The 17,134-nt window shown below is 41.5% G+C and overlaps 1 protein-coding gene across 2 annotated transcripts in view; it reads left to right on the top strand.

The window, feature by feature from the left end:
- Positions 1-17,134, top strand: part of LOC111866745 (nephrin) — a 521,921-nt gene that overhangs the window by 435,835 nt on the left and 68,952 nt on the right. For both annotated transcript variants that reach the window (XM_023855971.2, XM_023855970.2), the window contains exon 11: positions 16,429-16,728. In XM_023855971.2, coding sequence (XP_023711739.1) covers positions 16,429-16,728 — 300 coding nt within the window. The remainder of the gene's footprint in view (positions 1-16,428; positions 16,729-17,134) is intronic.

Raw genomic sequence — 17,134 nt, 5'->3', positions numbered from 1 at the left:
ATTTGACATCCCCTTTTGAATTCATTCATTCATCTGTAATCTGTCAAGACGACAGGTCCACAGTCTCTTCCAAAACAGTTCCTCCACTTGATGCGATCTAGAGCTTTCTCCTTCAAATGAAAATATCCTTTTCTGTCCCCAAGGTCATTCAGCATCTTCTTACGTCTTCTTCCTTGTCTAGTAGCGTTATCTTTAGCAGCTTTTGGAACCAGAAGAGGTTTTCTCCTCTCCCGTGAAGTTCGTGCGGAGTGGCGTCTTATAAACATTATGAGAGGGAGAGTCAGTAAGCAGGTCACAGATGGGTGTAAATCGTAAAGCATGATATTCGAACATGAACAAAACATTTCTTTCTCGACTTATCCTCCACCGACATTGAAGCACTTATCCCATCTCTTTACCAGTGCGTCGAAACCCGCAGCGTAGAAGTATTTTGGCTGTTGTCTCAGCCACTTCCACATCTGGTCGGACATCATTGGAGACTTTCAAACGTTGAGCTAACCTCAATCACTAGAAAACCCCTGTCAGATTCACTACAGCTGTTTTACTACCTGAGATCATGCTAATTCGTAGAGAAATAACAAGAAAATATGCAATAAAAAGTGTGATAAATTACGCACATGCGTGGAACTAGGATAGAAAGAAAGGTAGAAATTTATGCTACAAACCTAGCCAACAAAATCAAGTGCATGAGCACCTCACTCACCTGAGGACGGAAATAGATGCAGTTTTCGAAACGTGTTTTTTGTTTTCTAGAATACCGGACGACGGACGAAGTCCAAAAACCTAGTAATTCTTAGTATTACACACCATCGTCAGAATCCTTTAGAATCTACAAGAAGTAATTGTTTTTCATTCCACGTCGGTTCTCTTTCATTCGGAAGTAGGCTTTACTTTGCCCTTGCAGAGTGAAAACGCCTCACTAATTAACGCGATGTAACTTATTCCACACACCTTCAGTTCACCGTAATAAAGTGCTCTGTGCTTGGACATGCATACAGCATTGCAGTTTCTTTTAATCTGAGATACACAAGGAGAATGTTCTCGTTTGCAGAAGATGTCGGGGCACGAATACTGAAAGTGTTGGTCAGGTAGGCAGCTAATTAAAATAAAGGATAATGGAATGGCAGTTAAGAAGCCTAGGCTGCTAAGGCAATATTTCAGGCTAGAAGACCTCTTTACATTAAGACGTCTTGCTTAAAGGCGACGTTCCACCTCGTCCAGACACATTCATTAACCTTTTAAACATGAGAAACGACATATCTCATTTAGAAACTCTGCTCCCTTCTGATCTGTGTCTTTCGAAACTTCATACCAGGTATTTACTTCAGAAAACGCAACCCGCAATTTAACATGAAAGTAAAGAAGGTAAAAGGAGTCTGTTAGCGGCCATTTTGTCGATATATTTCATATTGTCATATATTGACTAGACACGGAGTTTGGATTTGTAATTGGATTTATTGACCATTTACAAACTCTTAATTACGGGATCGCTGATCTGCGTACTTTACAATTTATTATAGCACACGCTATTTCTTCTCGGTTACTTTTTAGAAGCCGTTGTTAGATTTCAGCTCCCAACAATGTGGTTTTCTCAGCTTTCTTGTTCAACGGCTCCTGCCATCGCTGGCTGGCGACTCCCACAGCTAACCCACGACGGCAGATCCCTCACATTCTCGACTGGCTGAAAGTGAGGGTCAAGAGTTGTTTTACGATTGGCGGTTTACCGCCAGTCAGCTCGTCTTAGCGCCAAGCCCCTTGAGAATCAGGACTGGAGTTTTGATAATCGCTGCATATTGAGATATCTCAACCTGTAAAGCATACATTTGTTTCGGATGAGCATACTCCTCTATCCTCGGGATTGAAAATGGAGCCCGTAAGTTTCTCCGAAACGTCGGTCCTTCTCAGAACTACAGGACTATAAAATCCCGAAGACCGTAAACTTCATGATTTGTACTGTTCGTCTAATATTTTTCTTTCCTTGGAACTACAGCTCCAGTGGCCCTAGGCAGAACTTCTCCGTTCACCTAATATTTTTAGACGGAATAAATAAGAGAGGGTAAGACGGACGGAACATATGAGAGAAAAGCACCATATTTTCAGTTGGAAGAGCAGAAGAGAAGAGAGACTGTGGGTCTCGATGCGCATGCTAATATAACACAAAATTTGTATGAAACAGGATTTGAGACTAGGAATTTTATTGAACAGGCTCCATAGAGGAATGTAAAGCAAGCTTTTGGATACAGTGGTCAGTCTTCGACTTCCGCGTAACAGTAACATTCTTAATATTTTTCATATGTACGAGTATGGGTGATTTATGAGACGGTGTTTTGGCTTGGATGGTTGCATTTATTAACACCATCTTTAGAGTCACTTGTAATCACAATCAATTATAGGGCTCTCGCAAACCTACCCACTTCACAAATCATTAAAGTGTTCTCAATCTTCGCTAGTCTTATCCTAGCAACAGATTTATAGCAGTCTCACTGTAACTACAGCCCACATAAATTCATCTCTTCCCATGCTTACTTTCAACTGATAGCTGAACATTACGACTGACGGTCAGTCAATCAGTGTCATGGTGTCGAGCCCCATCTGGAGCTTATGACCAGATATTTATTACTGTTCGAGAGTTACGGTCTTGTTTTTGTGGGGCGCCCTCTCTGACGAGAGGACGGGTCTGTCTTTTGTATATGCTGCTGGCCATTGCCAGCGCAGTCTTTCTCGTGTCCGACTTCGACCCCGCCTCCACACAGGTTACTCACTGGGGAGAACTCAAATCAAAGTCAAAGTTACATTGCGACTGACGGTCGGTCGAACTAATTTTTGGCTTCTCCTTACATAGTCTCTGGTCGGACCACAGCACAGAAAACATCCGTCGCTCATCAATAGATATATGTAAGCCACATAGAAAACATCTCTGCGACACCGGTTCTATTATTGCGTGCATGCATTGCAGGCGTTGCGTAGAAATGGTCTACTCTATTGTTGGTCAGCGTATTGTTGAGGGCTTGTTTACCTAGTCGATCCCTAGCCTTGGGTCTACACGTCACAATATTGCGCTTTTCAAGGTTTTCTGCGAAACACGTTTAGTGATGTTCAAGGATGGTTAGAATTCTTTTTTTTTTCTGCCCATACACACACACACACACACACAGTGCACTGTGTTGGTACAGTGTGTTTCGGTCGGCTTACAGCAAATCTAGTACATGCATATAATACGTAAGCTGTTACATTGTATATGGCTGTCAGTTTATAATGTTTAGGTCAGTTTACTCTTCTAAACTAGTTTAAAATTGCAATTAAAATTAAAATTATACCCTTCTTTTACTTTTCATATGTTTAGTATATTTTTAAAACAGTTTTTATGCTTTATTTTTTGTTGGTCATTATTTTCTCTTTATGTTGCTTTTGTTGTTTTGGGTAATATCTGATGTTGGCTGGTGGATGGATATCCATCAACCAATTCATATAAATATAAACCACCCTTTGCTAGAACATGAATGAATAATTTGCATACAGAAATACGAAAAATAATTGTACTAAACGGATTAAAATATAGCATGAGAAAGTAAATGTAAAGCTATCCCTGTAACAGGCCGTGGAGGCCCATAGGGTTGTGAGACGTTGAGGTTCTCACGTTTTCTAGACAGTCGGCTCATAGATGGCGGTAAGGTTGTCAGCCCTACGCGCCGGCCGCCCTTTACCCCCAAGAATATTCCTGGTACTCATTTCTGTTAGGGACTGAGTCGACCCTAGGGCCATAGTGCGGCTGGAAGGATTAGGTCAATTGAATAGAATCCAATGACCTCATCGGGACTTAAACCCACGACCTTCCGGCTTGTAGCATAGTGCCTCAAACAACTACGCTACCGCGTGCACCCAAAATATATCAACATAGATATGGTAAACTTATTAGCTACTTACTTATCACTGAGGAATTCTGACTATGAAATTTTTCATCTTTTCTTACATCTATTCCCCCCGACAAGGGGCAGGCCACACAAACTCCTCCTGCATGCTCCGCAGCCCCGAAATTGCAATTCGAATAGCGTGACGTTTGATGTTATGTTTTGCTGAAACTGATACAGTTGTTTGAGTGTAATAAAGTGAACTGTTCCTCAGAACCGAGACAAGTTCAAATTAAAATTAATATCAGTTTCTGCGGAGGCTAAAACATTAATCAACCCATAGCTCTTATACCCTCCTGGACGTTTTTACAAGCCAGATGAATTTTAAAATAAAACTGCAAACATCTTCCTTTTAAGTTATCTCCTTTGGTTCTACTTTATCCCCCCCCCACTCTGTTGGTTGTCTCTTCTCCGAAATAGGTTTAATATCCATGGAGCAGTAGAGATATAATTAGAAACTTGAGAACCCAGAACTCGGGATAAATGAAAGGCTTTGGTTGTCTTCTGCAAACATCCAGTCACATGAAGTTCCCACCTCGTTTTCATTAGCCTGTGGACCATGATTCCTAGACTGTAAATAACAGACCTGCAGTACACAAGACATCAAATGTAACTGATTATTCAACTGTTGATTTTATTCTTATACCGATCATGTTACCTTTAAATATTATAAAACGCGTGGTATTTATGTGCACCAACTGCTGTAACGTTCAATAATTTGATACTTCATCAAGCTTGTGTGTTCATATATCCTGTTGTTCCCGCATTGACAGCGATTCGTCACCACAAAACTGAAATGCTCTATTTACACTTTCCAACCCACCCCCCTTGGCACTACACCCCCAGTGGGCCTAGGCCTACCTCCATGAACTTCTCCGTTCACTTCTGTTTTTCTAGATCTTACACATTCGGTAGGACTCCTTGGGCAGGTGATCAGCTCGTCGCAAGGCTTCTACCTGTACACAAACACAGAAAAACGCACACAAACTAAACATCTATGCCCTGAGTGGGATTCGAACCCACGATCCCGGCTTCCGAGCGAGCGAATACAGTGCATGCCTTAGACCGCTCGGCTACCGTGACCGGCCTATTTCCACTTCCTTGGTGCAAATAAGTAATGCACTTTTCTGCGTCTCCGTGTTGTATCGCACAATCCCCATAGGTTTCCATAGGTTTCCATAGGCATTGACATCTCGTATCAGCATTTTTATATGTTTTTAGGGAATTTATCGAATACACGTTCTAATTCTATTTCCTTTAGAAGTTGTCGATGTCATCAATATTATCCTCTGTTGGGGCGTTAACAATCAGAACGTTGATATCATACCAGCGACCTCTTAGTATTATATATGACATCCTATCACTAATGAACTCTACCCTCTTAACTGCTGATATGATCTCTTACGTATGAAAAAAGACTGTACCTAATTCATGACTCTCATTCCCCTGTCAATAAAAAAAATATATATTCACCTGCTGGTTCAGTGCTACCTCCGGCCCATCTGACCTCCTGTACACCCGCTAAATCTGAATTATATTTTGTTTCTTCCGCCACTGCCCCGAACGAACCTGCCCTATACGTACTTCTGACATTCCAAGTACCAAATTTCACTTAATTTTCTTTCGCTTGGGTTGTTTATCGAAGGAATCCGTCCAGACTACACGGCATCATATCCCAGAAGATAGGTCTCATATAATGTTGGTTATTTAACAACGCTTTTCAGTACTGAGATCATGTAGAATGTTAGGACAATTAGTGAATATGGAGATATTGCGGAAATGAGAATTAACAGGGGAAACTGAAGTACTGAAAAGACTAATCCGCTGTATCCACCACAAATGCTACAAAACCTCACTTGGGATCGAACCCAGGCCCTGGCGACTAACCATCTGAATTATGGCACGGCCGATATAACGCGTTTGTATGGCGACAAGTTATAAGTGCATCTGCTTGTAGCATTAGTAGAAATCATTCGGGACGCTACAACGCAGCCCTTGTTACGTCATGACGTCATGTGGTCACTATGACGCGCTGACGGCTGGCCCCTGTACACACACGCTAACGCCGTCTAATTATAGCTTCATTCTTGTGGGGAAATCAGTGTGTGCGTGTGCGTGTGTGTGTGTGTGTTCGGCTGGCGTGACGTCGCAGAAATCCTGAAGCATTAATGGAATGCAGAATCAGAGTACATGTGGGACGAGTTGTCGAAACGTCCATCTAACCGCCCTTTCAAATTTCCATCCGGTCACCACTCACTCAACCATTCATTAGTACAGATTTACCCATTCGAGTCTTGAGTTCAAAGCCTGACAGGACAATCCACGCATTCACTAATTCAAGTAGCTTCTATTACCCAGCAGGGAAACGGAACGCTGCGATATTTCTTGTGCGTCATTTTACGACTCTCTCAGCTCCTAGACAACGTGGCATCGGACGGTGCAATAAAAAGTGGATGATGGATGATGAACTGGGAACAACCTGGGAGCATAGAGCCATAGCTTAATTTAGATACTGTCCGGGAACCTGCCTTGAGGAACTGAGGAAAACCACCAAAAACCTGACTCAGGATAGCCCGTGTTCCGATCGAGATTCGAACTGAGTGAATGTTATTACAGCTAAGCCAATCCGCTCGGTTCTTATGTTTATTTGTTTCAAATTTAAATAAATATATTCAGTAGGGCCGGTCACGGTGGCCGAGCGGTCTAAGGCATGTACTGTCTTCGCTCGCTTGGAAACCGGGATCGTGAGTTCGAATCCCACTCAGGACATGGATGTTTAGTTTGTGTGTGTGCTTTTTTCTGTGTTTGTGTAGAGTTAGAGGCCTTGCGACAGGCTGATCACCCACCCAAGGAGTCTTACTGAATGTGTAAGATCTAGAAAAAGCGAAGTGAACGGAGAAGTTCATGGAGGTAGGCCTAGGCCCACTGGGGCTGTAGTGCCAAGGGGGGGGGGAAGAAAATATTCAATAGGACTGAGTTACTTAATAAGGGTTGAAGGCCAGATCAAGCCAAGAGCGTAAAAGTCGAGAGAGACCTGCAGATAACAGTCAGCACAAAATGAGACAGATGAACAAAGACAAAACTGGGTAAGCCGTCTGGATAGAGCGAGTAACGACGGGATATCGTAATGAGACCTACAGAACAAACCAAAAGGACGCCGGAAACAAATGAAATCTTGGAAGATATGAAACGTGTGATGTCGAAGAGGCCAAATTGCTCATAGCATGAAGTGAAGGAGAAATAGGTAATAGAGAAAATATAGTGACGTTATTTACCCGTTTTCGCACCAGTTTGCTACATGATCTCAGTACTGAACAACGTCGTTAAATAACCAACATTATATGAGACCTATCTTCAGGGATGTAATGGTGTGTAGTCCGGTGAAAGTCATTAGAGATTATATTACCCTTATAATATTTGGATAAAAGAGAACTTATGAATTTTTCATTATGTAATATTCTCCAATCTTCAATTTGCAATCGTAACTATAAAATCTGGCTACAGTTTAAATAACACTTCTGTAATTGGTGATTTTTAAATGATGTCATAGGATTTAAGGAGACTGGCCAATCGATGAGCTTGAAACAATTTTGGTTGCGGGAATTTGAAGAACGTCTTTAACGTCTAATTTCTGTTAATAGTAACTCTCACGTGACAGTAGGCAAGGGAAGCAAAATCGAGACACAGTTGGCCCCAAATAGTGGTCACTGGAAACTGGTAAACCGTTTTGTATTTTGCAATATTATTCCCACCATATTATTACGAGCACGAAGGATGAAAATATATTATGCATAGGTGGAATGTGAAATTATTAAGATGGTGTGCTTTTTTCTCTATACGTATAATTAAAGTACAGTCTTTGGTTTTGTTAATATTATCACTTATTTAGGGGTGTGACTAAGACGGGAGTTGGGTTCGTGATTAGATTTATTGACACACTTGTACACAACAAATTATTACAGCACTATCGCTAATCTCCACAATTTACAAATCATCACAGCAGCCACCAAGACTTTTTCCAGCATGTCATCTCTTCGACAGCCGTTCCCTAGTATCGGTTTCTAACAGTGAAGATTCTTCAGCTTCCCGCCCTCACGTCGGTACTGTTCGGCGAATATCTCGCAACCGAACGCTCTCAGCCGAAGTCGAAGTCAAGTCGAACTCACTTGCGACTGGCAGTCGGTCAGTCGGTCTGTTTTGACCTCGAGCCCCACCTGGGACTAATGACCAAAAAATTAGTTCTTGTTTGACAGTTACTGTCCTGACCACGATGAGCTCCCTCTCTGACAAAAGAATGGTCTGTTGTTTCTTAGAGTCACAACATTAATACTCGTAAGTCAGCTGTCAGTATGTACGATTTACATTTTACATATTATTAGAAATATGTGTATACAATATATACAAGTCCTCTCTGTCAGTCAAGGTTCAGTATAGCAGCTCAAACCTTATACTTAGTAGCTCCTGCTACAACGGCAGTCTACTCATTTGAACGGTCGTATGCTTGACCGCCGCCAAGTTTAAAAGCCTCTCATATTTCCTGTGTAGGGCTTTGCCTTGTGCAGTATTGCGAACATCTGCATTTCCATGTTTCTGTATAACTTCTGCTTGTAGCTTGGGCCTGGAGTCCTCGCTATATAGCCTCGGGGCGGACTCAACAGAAAACACCGCTTGCAAGATTTTTTCTCTGTTCTTCTGTGCTGTTGCGTAGCTCTAGTCAGGATATCGTTGACGTGTTTACCGGCCATTACGAAGTAACTCATGTTGTTTCTCGTGATCTCTGCATGTCAACAGTACTACATGCTACAATACTAAATATTTTCTTTTTAAACTCATACCGACTTTACCTGAAATCCTTTTGATATTTACTCCACTGATTACATTTCACACTTCATTTCTCACGCCGTGGAAAGTGAATGAACTACTGCTTCCCTAAGGCGATATACCGGGAGCTAGTGTCTTATGAACAGACCAGTGTGGGAACCTCCCACAGCGTAACAGAAGCAGACGATATTTATAGATCGCTTTTTCCAACCCTGCTCTCTGGATACCCACACAAGCGCTACCCAATTAGCGCTCATAATAACAGCTCCACCGTCCACTCGTTAGTGCGCCGCCCATCGACAAGGGTATAAAGATGCTGGCCTCCGATACACTAGCATCAACCCCGTGTGGAGGCAGGGTCGAATACCTCCACCGTGACCCTGCGAGTCATAGGAGGCGACGAAAAGGGAAGCCTCAAATCTGAGACAGTAAAATATGGTCGCGAGTCCCAAGGGACTCGGACCCAAAAAAGACTGCGCTGGCAAAGGCTAGCAGCATATAAAAAAGACAGACCCGTCCTATCGTCAGAGAGGGTGCCCCACAAAAACAAGACCGTAAGTGTGAAACAGTAATAAATATCTGGTCATGAAAGACTTGGTGACTGACCGTCAGTCGCAGTGTGACTTGGACTTGGACACTAGCATCAGTCACTTCAGTCGCTACTCCACTGCCATCAAGATGTCACTGCAGCTGCAGCTCTCCAGTAACAGCACCGAAGGCAGCCAACTCTGCCGGCGCACGCCAACTCTGCCGACGCACGCCAACATCCCACACCAGAACACAAGTGTAATAGATTCGTGTACCGACGATGAATAGACATCCTGAAGTACTCGAAGTAAGTCAAGACGTGTCGACCGACTTCAGAAAGAGTCGTCATTGTGCAAACTTGGTAGTCCCGAGTGTATATATGGCTCACAGGCCTTCTCCCTCGCATCCAAACGTATGTACAGTGACGTAACAACTCTTCGTCCAATGATAAATTCGTGTGTCCATCGGACAAGAGCGTAGCACAGAGTGTCAGCTGTATGTACCGGCGAGGACTTGAACCTGCGGTTGTTTGTTTTTATGTCTCTTGCTCTAGTAAAGTGTTGAAGACTTGACTTCGGACAGAGGTCTCTGCAAATATAAGTAAATTCTCGCGAGACGTGAAGCAGTGTATAATGTGAAACAGTGCAGTAATTGCCGCCACAAGAATTGTGAGCTTTATCGAGCCTTTTTCTGAACAATATTTCTTCTGGCTGTGGTTAAGCAAGGTTATCCGTCAGCAGAACAAAAATGGTTTCCCAATCGATCAGTATTACTCATATTGCACTTCGCTTCTTACCGCAACGTGTTCCGGTCCTCATGGGACCATCACCAGGCAGTATTATGTAACACGACTAAAGTTAATTGAACTCCCAGTCTGGATCCATATTTGGTGCAACACATCCATATTATAAAGTTGTGCCTTAAGTAACCATATGAGAATTGCAATAAAAATAATATTAACAAAATATTAGAAGTATGCAAGGAATTTGTATTTACAAATATTAGCAGAAATATTATATCGAAGGTAATATTATGTTAAAGAGATATTTTATATTGTACATTAAAAATAAAACATTAAGAACAAATAATTTATTTTTACACAGTTAAAGTATTCTGGCGTATATGATCCGACAGAGGAAACCAAAAAGCATTGTTTCTCATAGAATTAGACATCGGGTTTGAATATTTCTATCGCGACCTTTGTTTATTAACTACTCTTAGTTCGTTGATGAAGTTTTCGTTCGGAAGTCTGTCTAATTAAATTAATGTTGCAGTGTTCAAAGGCTCATTTTATGAAGTTGTTTTAAATACTCCCGCCTCCAAAAAAATCCGAAACTCCGTCGTGTCTGGAGTACTATAGTCCATTTCATCCTATTTTCATCCCGAAGTGTTTAGATAATACCTCATTTTATTATGCAACAATATGAAACACGCTTGTAAGAAAAGGTAAAATGCTTTCAAAATTTTGGTTATATACCCTCGATTGAAGAGACCACTTGAAGACTCGGGGTTGGTTTAGGGAATAATATTAAAATGGAGGTGAGGCTAGTACTGTATGACGGCATAGACTGGATTAAAATTGTTCAAGATAGGTCTAATTGCGAACATATTTTAACAACCCAATACATATTCCGGATTTTTATTTTCATATAATTATTGAGTTTCTTGACCTTATTCATCGTCCTGTTTTAATTTAAAACAATTTAAAAATTTAAAATGGATTCCATCTCCGTTTTCAGGTGGAACCTACTCATTTCGGGGCCAATCGGTAAAGCTTCGAACACCAGCACCAACACAGGTCATATAAACTAAGCACACCATTAATCATCTGCGAGAGTTAAGACAAGCATTATAGATATTAACAAATTCCACACACATGGGGCCTAGCACCTATTTCCATGCACTGCTTCGCGGTCATTGTTGTTAAAATCAGAATACTATCAGAATAGGAATCTTCAGTAAAGAGACAAATTCTCTGTGAAGTACCAACATAAAAGTGTATCACACATAATGTACACTAGACGGAGTTTTAGTTTTTTTACTTCTGCTGTGATAATGTGAGTAGAGGTGTCCAAGCTGGGTTGACTGATCGGAAGGACCAGCAGAGACAGGTGGGCGGATTCCTTGTATTTCCTCTAGGTGGTGTTTGGTTCAGTCTGCAAGACCTTCGCTTTTTTTCCACAATATTTTGTGGAGTTTCCTTGATGTTTTTAATGTTTATGTTAACTCTTGCTGGTGGTTTATGCTGTGCTTGGCTTACATTCTGTGTTAGTGCTGATATCCGGATATAGGGACCTAGCTCTATCGATTAGGCCAATTTAAGTAGGCTCCATCCAAGACGGAGACAGAATCCAGTCTCTGAAATGTTGTTTGTTTTAAATCAAAACATGACGATGGATAATGTCCAGAAAAACAACATTTGTATTAATATACCATCGTCAGAAATTATTAGATTTTATTTTTATTTTCTACTGAGCGACTGTAAGCTTTTCAAGGAGGTCCCTGTACCATGGACTTAGGCTTAATACTCGTATTTATATGGACTTGTAGAAATGAAAGTCAGCCTTGTGCAGTGTCACTTCGACAAAGGACTGACACTTATCCTTACCCTCGAAAAGAATAAAACTGATCTTAAACTGAAAGCAGTTTTCTGTAATGGGAGTGGCCAGTGCCTGAGAAGAGGTCGAGAAATGTAGACACTCGAACATGAACCCCTGACCAGTGTTAATCTGCAGTTGTACTCACCGCACCGTAAGCAGGTATGTCGCTGTAAACCCGGGTTCGAATTTCCAGCTTTCGAAAAGAAATACTCGGCGATTCTTTATCATTTTACATTAGCGTCACAAATATTTGCTCTTCAGTACAAGTTTCTTACGTGTTAGAGAGATATTTCAAAATAAATTCATAGTTACTTATTTATTAACTACGCTTTCAGTAGCTAGGCTACAAAGTGTGGAATTGTTGAATAATAGATTAATGATGATTGTAAATGATTTAGGCGGAAACGGTAGTGAAGTAATATATTTAATATTTCGGTTGAGTTTCGAACCTAGTACCTCCAAAATACGTACGAGCCCAGAATATTACGTTGTCCCAGTTCTAAATTAAGATTTCCTTAACACTCTGTACTCAAACACCCTCAGTCTATGTTCCTCCCCCAACGTCATAGACCAAGCTTCATACCCATACAGAACCAGAGGAAAAATTATAATTTTGTGTATTCTAATTTTCATGTTTTTAGACAGCAGACGAGAAGACAAAAGGTTCTGGACTGAATGGTAGCGAGCGTTACTTTATTTCAATCTACTCTTAATTTTTTCCTGAATCAGGTTTTGATTTGTTACAGTCGTTCCCAAATATCTGAACTATACCACATTTTCAAAACATCTGTTAGCTGTTTTTATGTCATGATTTTGCCCTGCATTCTGGTGACGAGACAGCAACATATACTTAGATTTCTCTGTGTTCACTACCTGTACCAAGTAGGTCGCGGTGCAAGGGCCGAGAAGGCCTCCCCCTCATAAATTCATACCATGAAATTAAAATGGAACTGCAGCCTAACGTTTCCTTCTGCATTGATATTTTTTTTCCTTGGCACTACAGCCCCAGTGGGCCTAGGCCTACCCCCATGAACTTCCCCGTTCACTTCGGTTTTTCTACATCTTACACATTCGGTAGGACTCCTTGGGCGGGTGATCAGCTCGTCGCAAGGCCTCTCTACCTGTGCACAAACACAGAAAAACTCTGCATTGATATAAAAGGGTGAAATTATTACGTAATTTCGGTTTATCATGACAACGAATTGTCAAGCGTTAACACGTTTGATGAATATAAATTATACTAGTTCACGAACGAGTCAGTAATATTTTGTTTCAGTGTATCGTGTCAATTTTGTGAATATTGATAATATCTTGATATGATATGTGAAGTGTAGTGTATTATTTTGTAAAATACATGGGACTGGAAATGAATGCTGGAGAAAGCAGATAAGTTAATCCGTCTTATGAAAGCTTATCCAACAATTATGGAAATTTACGTTGATTTCTCAACGGGTGTTTCACTAGAGTTACTTTAATCTACTTCCCCTATCTTCGCCATGAGTGAAAAATACACCCAAGAAAAAGAATCCAGGACCTAGCAAAGTCTTTTCTCTCTCACTCCTCTCTTTGGTAGAACAGAGGGGCTAAAATTTACCTTCAGTTGTTTAACATATTAAACGCATTTTTCTTCTTAAACATTGTTGAAAGTGAAGAAGTCATGATGATGCACGCCGAGTGGAAGGGTTTGCATTTAGAGTTTCATGATTAATTATTAAGGACATGCTAATGTAAGACACCTTAGCTCAGGTAGATTTCGTCTGTCCTTTCACGTGTGACACTGAATTATTTCTGCCATCTGTCAGATGTTTTACACGTACACTCTGTTCTCGTCAAAAAAGACCCTTGTATCGATATTCGTTTGGGAGTTTTGGATGCATTCTGGCCACAGCGGATGTAGCCTATGCTAGGATATTATCCGAGGACGAATAAATGAAGTGCTAATTTGGCGCGTCCTTAACAGACTAACGGTCTAAGTGACCGGTTTACTGCTTGACTAACTACACAGATGCACTAGTGAAATCTCTTTCTTTTGACGGGTTTCCTTAAAATAAATTTTCGTGAAACAGTGAAATTGTGTCTTTATTATGACAGTTGTGTATAGAAGAAGCTTTTAAGAGTCGAATTTTCCATTGTCATTACGCAATTTAAGGTTACTATAGCAACGAAATATCGAGCGTTAGCAATTTGCATAAACGTAAACATTTGAAAAGAAGAAAGCAGTCTTCTGGGATTTGGCACCGTGTATATGTGGTGTTAACCGACGTTTCGGAGGAACGTATCGCCCCCATCTTCAGGGTAGAAGAAAAAGTATAAGAAATCTGCAAGCGACAACACCGTGAGAAACGGTAAAGCAGACTGCTTTCTTCATAGTCACCGCCGTGAAAGCCTCAAATCTTACATTTGAAAAGAAGACATGCATCGTAACACACAACCGGAAGTAACACAGCCTGCCACCTAGAATATACATGCGCATTGAAGGAACTATATATTAACAACGTAAGCAACAACAGAAGACAGCAGTTTCTTCGTACATAATTTTAACACCTGATGATGACCCCATTGGTCGAGACATGTAGTGTAAAACTTTAAAGTTAATATCTTTTAAAAAAAGTTTTGTAGAACATTTGTGTTGCACGTGAGACTGTAGAACTAATTGATACTCAGTGAAAAGTGCAAGTGGTTGCTACAATACAATAGTTTAAGTTATGCAATAGGCCACGAACGAGCGAGCGATCCTCTGTTTCTGCATATCTTGTTTATTCTGTTATTATGGACGATATTTTAATTGGGTAATAGAAAGTGTAGTATGTTAGTATGCTATATACAAGTGAATATTTGTGCATGCTACTAGTGGGAGATAGCTTTAAACATCTGGCTCGACGAATCTTCTAGAAACTTGTAGGGCTGTAAAGGAATGTGGGAGGGGAGGGACGTTGTTAGTACGAAAGTGTACATGAAAATGATTAGATTACACGTTAACTTTCAACGAGTGTTACACATGTATAGGATAATTCATAAGTTTGTTACTTCTTACCGAAACCTCCGTTAAACCGTCAAAATTGTCTCAGTTTTGGCAAATTCCAAGACACAAAACGTTTTCTTATACCCTGTCTTCGCCATGTTTCGTCACTACTGTCCCCTAGCGGTGAAACCTGCAAGTACGCCATGTCGCCGATTACCCAAACAAACTTTGAGAGATTATCTACTGATGTACTCCATTCTGCTGTGTCTGTCTTGGCTGTTGCGCTGCCGAACTCTGGAGATCCGCAGGCACTTATGAATTATGTGTTTTGAACAGTTTTCTTACTTCCGTGGCCATGCACACTGATCTCTTTGCTTGCTGGAAATGATCTGTTTATGGCCTCCCAGCAAGCTGAAGTAGATAAAACTGGAGAGTTTGGAAGTATTTTGCAATGAGATAATTAAATTGCTTACTTATGCTTGCATTTAAAATTATCCTAACGTGTTACATGTAGGGGCACGCAGTAGCGTAGTTAGTTGAGGCACTATGCTACAAGCCTGAAGGCTGTGGGTTCGATTCCCGATGAATTCATTGAATTTTAAATTGTAATCCTTTCAGCCCCACTATGGCTCTGTGGTCGACTCAGCCTCTAACAGGAATGAGTACCAGGGATCTTCCTGGAGAGTTAAGGGCGGCCGGCGCGTAAGGCTCACAGCCTACAGCCATCTGTGAGCCGATTGTCTAGAAAATATGGGAGTCTCGACATCTCACAACCTCCACAGCCTGTTACAGGGACAGCTTTCCCTCTTTTTTACATCTTACACTTCTTCTGAGCACAAGAAGTTGTAATGTTTGTTGTGGTTCCCATGTCCTCAGGGATATGATATTAAGTTCCTGAGTGAGCTTCGTTTGAAGCGTTAAGTAGTGCTTGTTGGTAACTTTCCGCAAAGGCAACATGGAACGTGGTTAGATGTCTTAATTGTCTTGTGATATGGCGTGGAACGTTGGCGCAGTATGCATTCCATGCTTTATATTACTTTCTGCTCTCTGTGTTGGGGATGCGCTGGTGGAGATGTCGCTCAGTAGATTTCAACCCGATATTTAATAAAAGTTTGTTACACTTGATGGTCTTGTTTAATAATTAATATAAAGTGAAGCGGTCGAGATGCCTCTCCATAAGCTAGTTAACATTTGCAACTCCTTCTCTGAGTCTGAAGGCATCAATCAATGAACCCACTGGACTGCTTGCTACCTGACAGACGGGATTTGATTCCCAACAAAGGTATGAGGACCTGTTGTTGTTATCAATGTACCACGCTTTCTGCAGGACCGTTTTTATCTCCGCGATATATGTCTACATGTCAGATTGTATATGCATCAGGGTTTTATGGAACTTAACACTTCCTGAACAAAAAAAACTTTCTAATAGAAAGTACAGTGAAATTATGGCGTAAAACAGCAATGTTGTTAGCTTTTCTGCATGTGGCAGTGGAGAAGTATCAGTTATTTTTAATTCTGACCGGAAATTCTTCAGAACTCACTTTTAGCGTAGAGTATGAGAGACAGAAAACATTGCATCTTGACCCTGAGAGTGTTGCTTGCTTCGCAGGGAAGCCGTTCCCCGTCCGCAACTGCACGCTTTCCAACCAGACCAGCAGTTCGGTAGAAGTGAGCTGCCAGCCAGGGTTCGACGGCGGCTTGCCACAGTACTTCCTCCTAGAGTTGTATTCAGCAGATTCGGGGATGCCCCGGTACAACCTCACAAGCCCTGATCATCCAACCTTCTTCCTGGCCAACTTGGAGCCGGATGTGACGTTCCGAATAGCAGTGTTTGCTGTGAACTCCAAGGGACGCAGTCCGGGCATCGTTCTTGAAGAAGTGACGTTTAGGGACGCGGAAAAGAGAACAGGTAAGTGGGATCAGTAATGCGATATATCGATATGAAAACTGCATTGTTCTTTCTGCGAAGTCGAGGGTCGAAAGTTATGCAACAATGCAAGAATAAGGTTCGAAGAGATCCCGGCGTTTCGAAGCATTGTATTATCCGTCTTCATGGTCGACAAGAAACCCAAGCAAGAAGTTTTTTCAAACTTATTCAGCATTGTATCGTCTTGAAGTGTTGGAACACGTTGACTATGCATGGATATTCCGCCTCCTAGTTTTTTTATTGCTAGTGGGGTGGGACTGAGTCCCTTGTACTGCTAGTGGGGTGGGACTGAGTCCCTTTTACTGCTAGTGGGGTGGGACTGAGTCCCTTGTACTGCTAGTGGGGTGGACTGAGTCCCTTGTACTGCTAGTGGGGTGGGACTGAGTCC

Source organism: Cryptotermes secundus, unplaced genomic scaffold (assembly GCF_002891405.2).
Source record: "Cryptotermes secundus unplaced genomic scaffold, Csec_1.0 scaffold213, whole genome shotgun sequence".
NCBI lineage: Eukaryota > Metazoa > Arthropoda > Insecta > Blattodea > Kalotermitidae > Cryptotermes > Cryptotermes secundus.
This window is presented reverse-complemented; position numbering and strand designations above follow the sequence as displayed.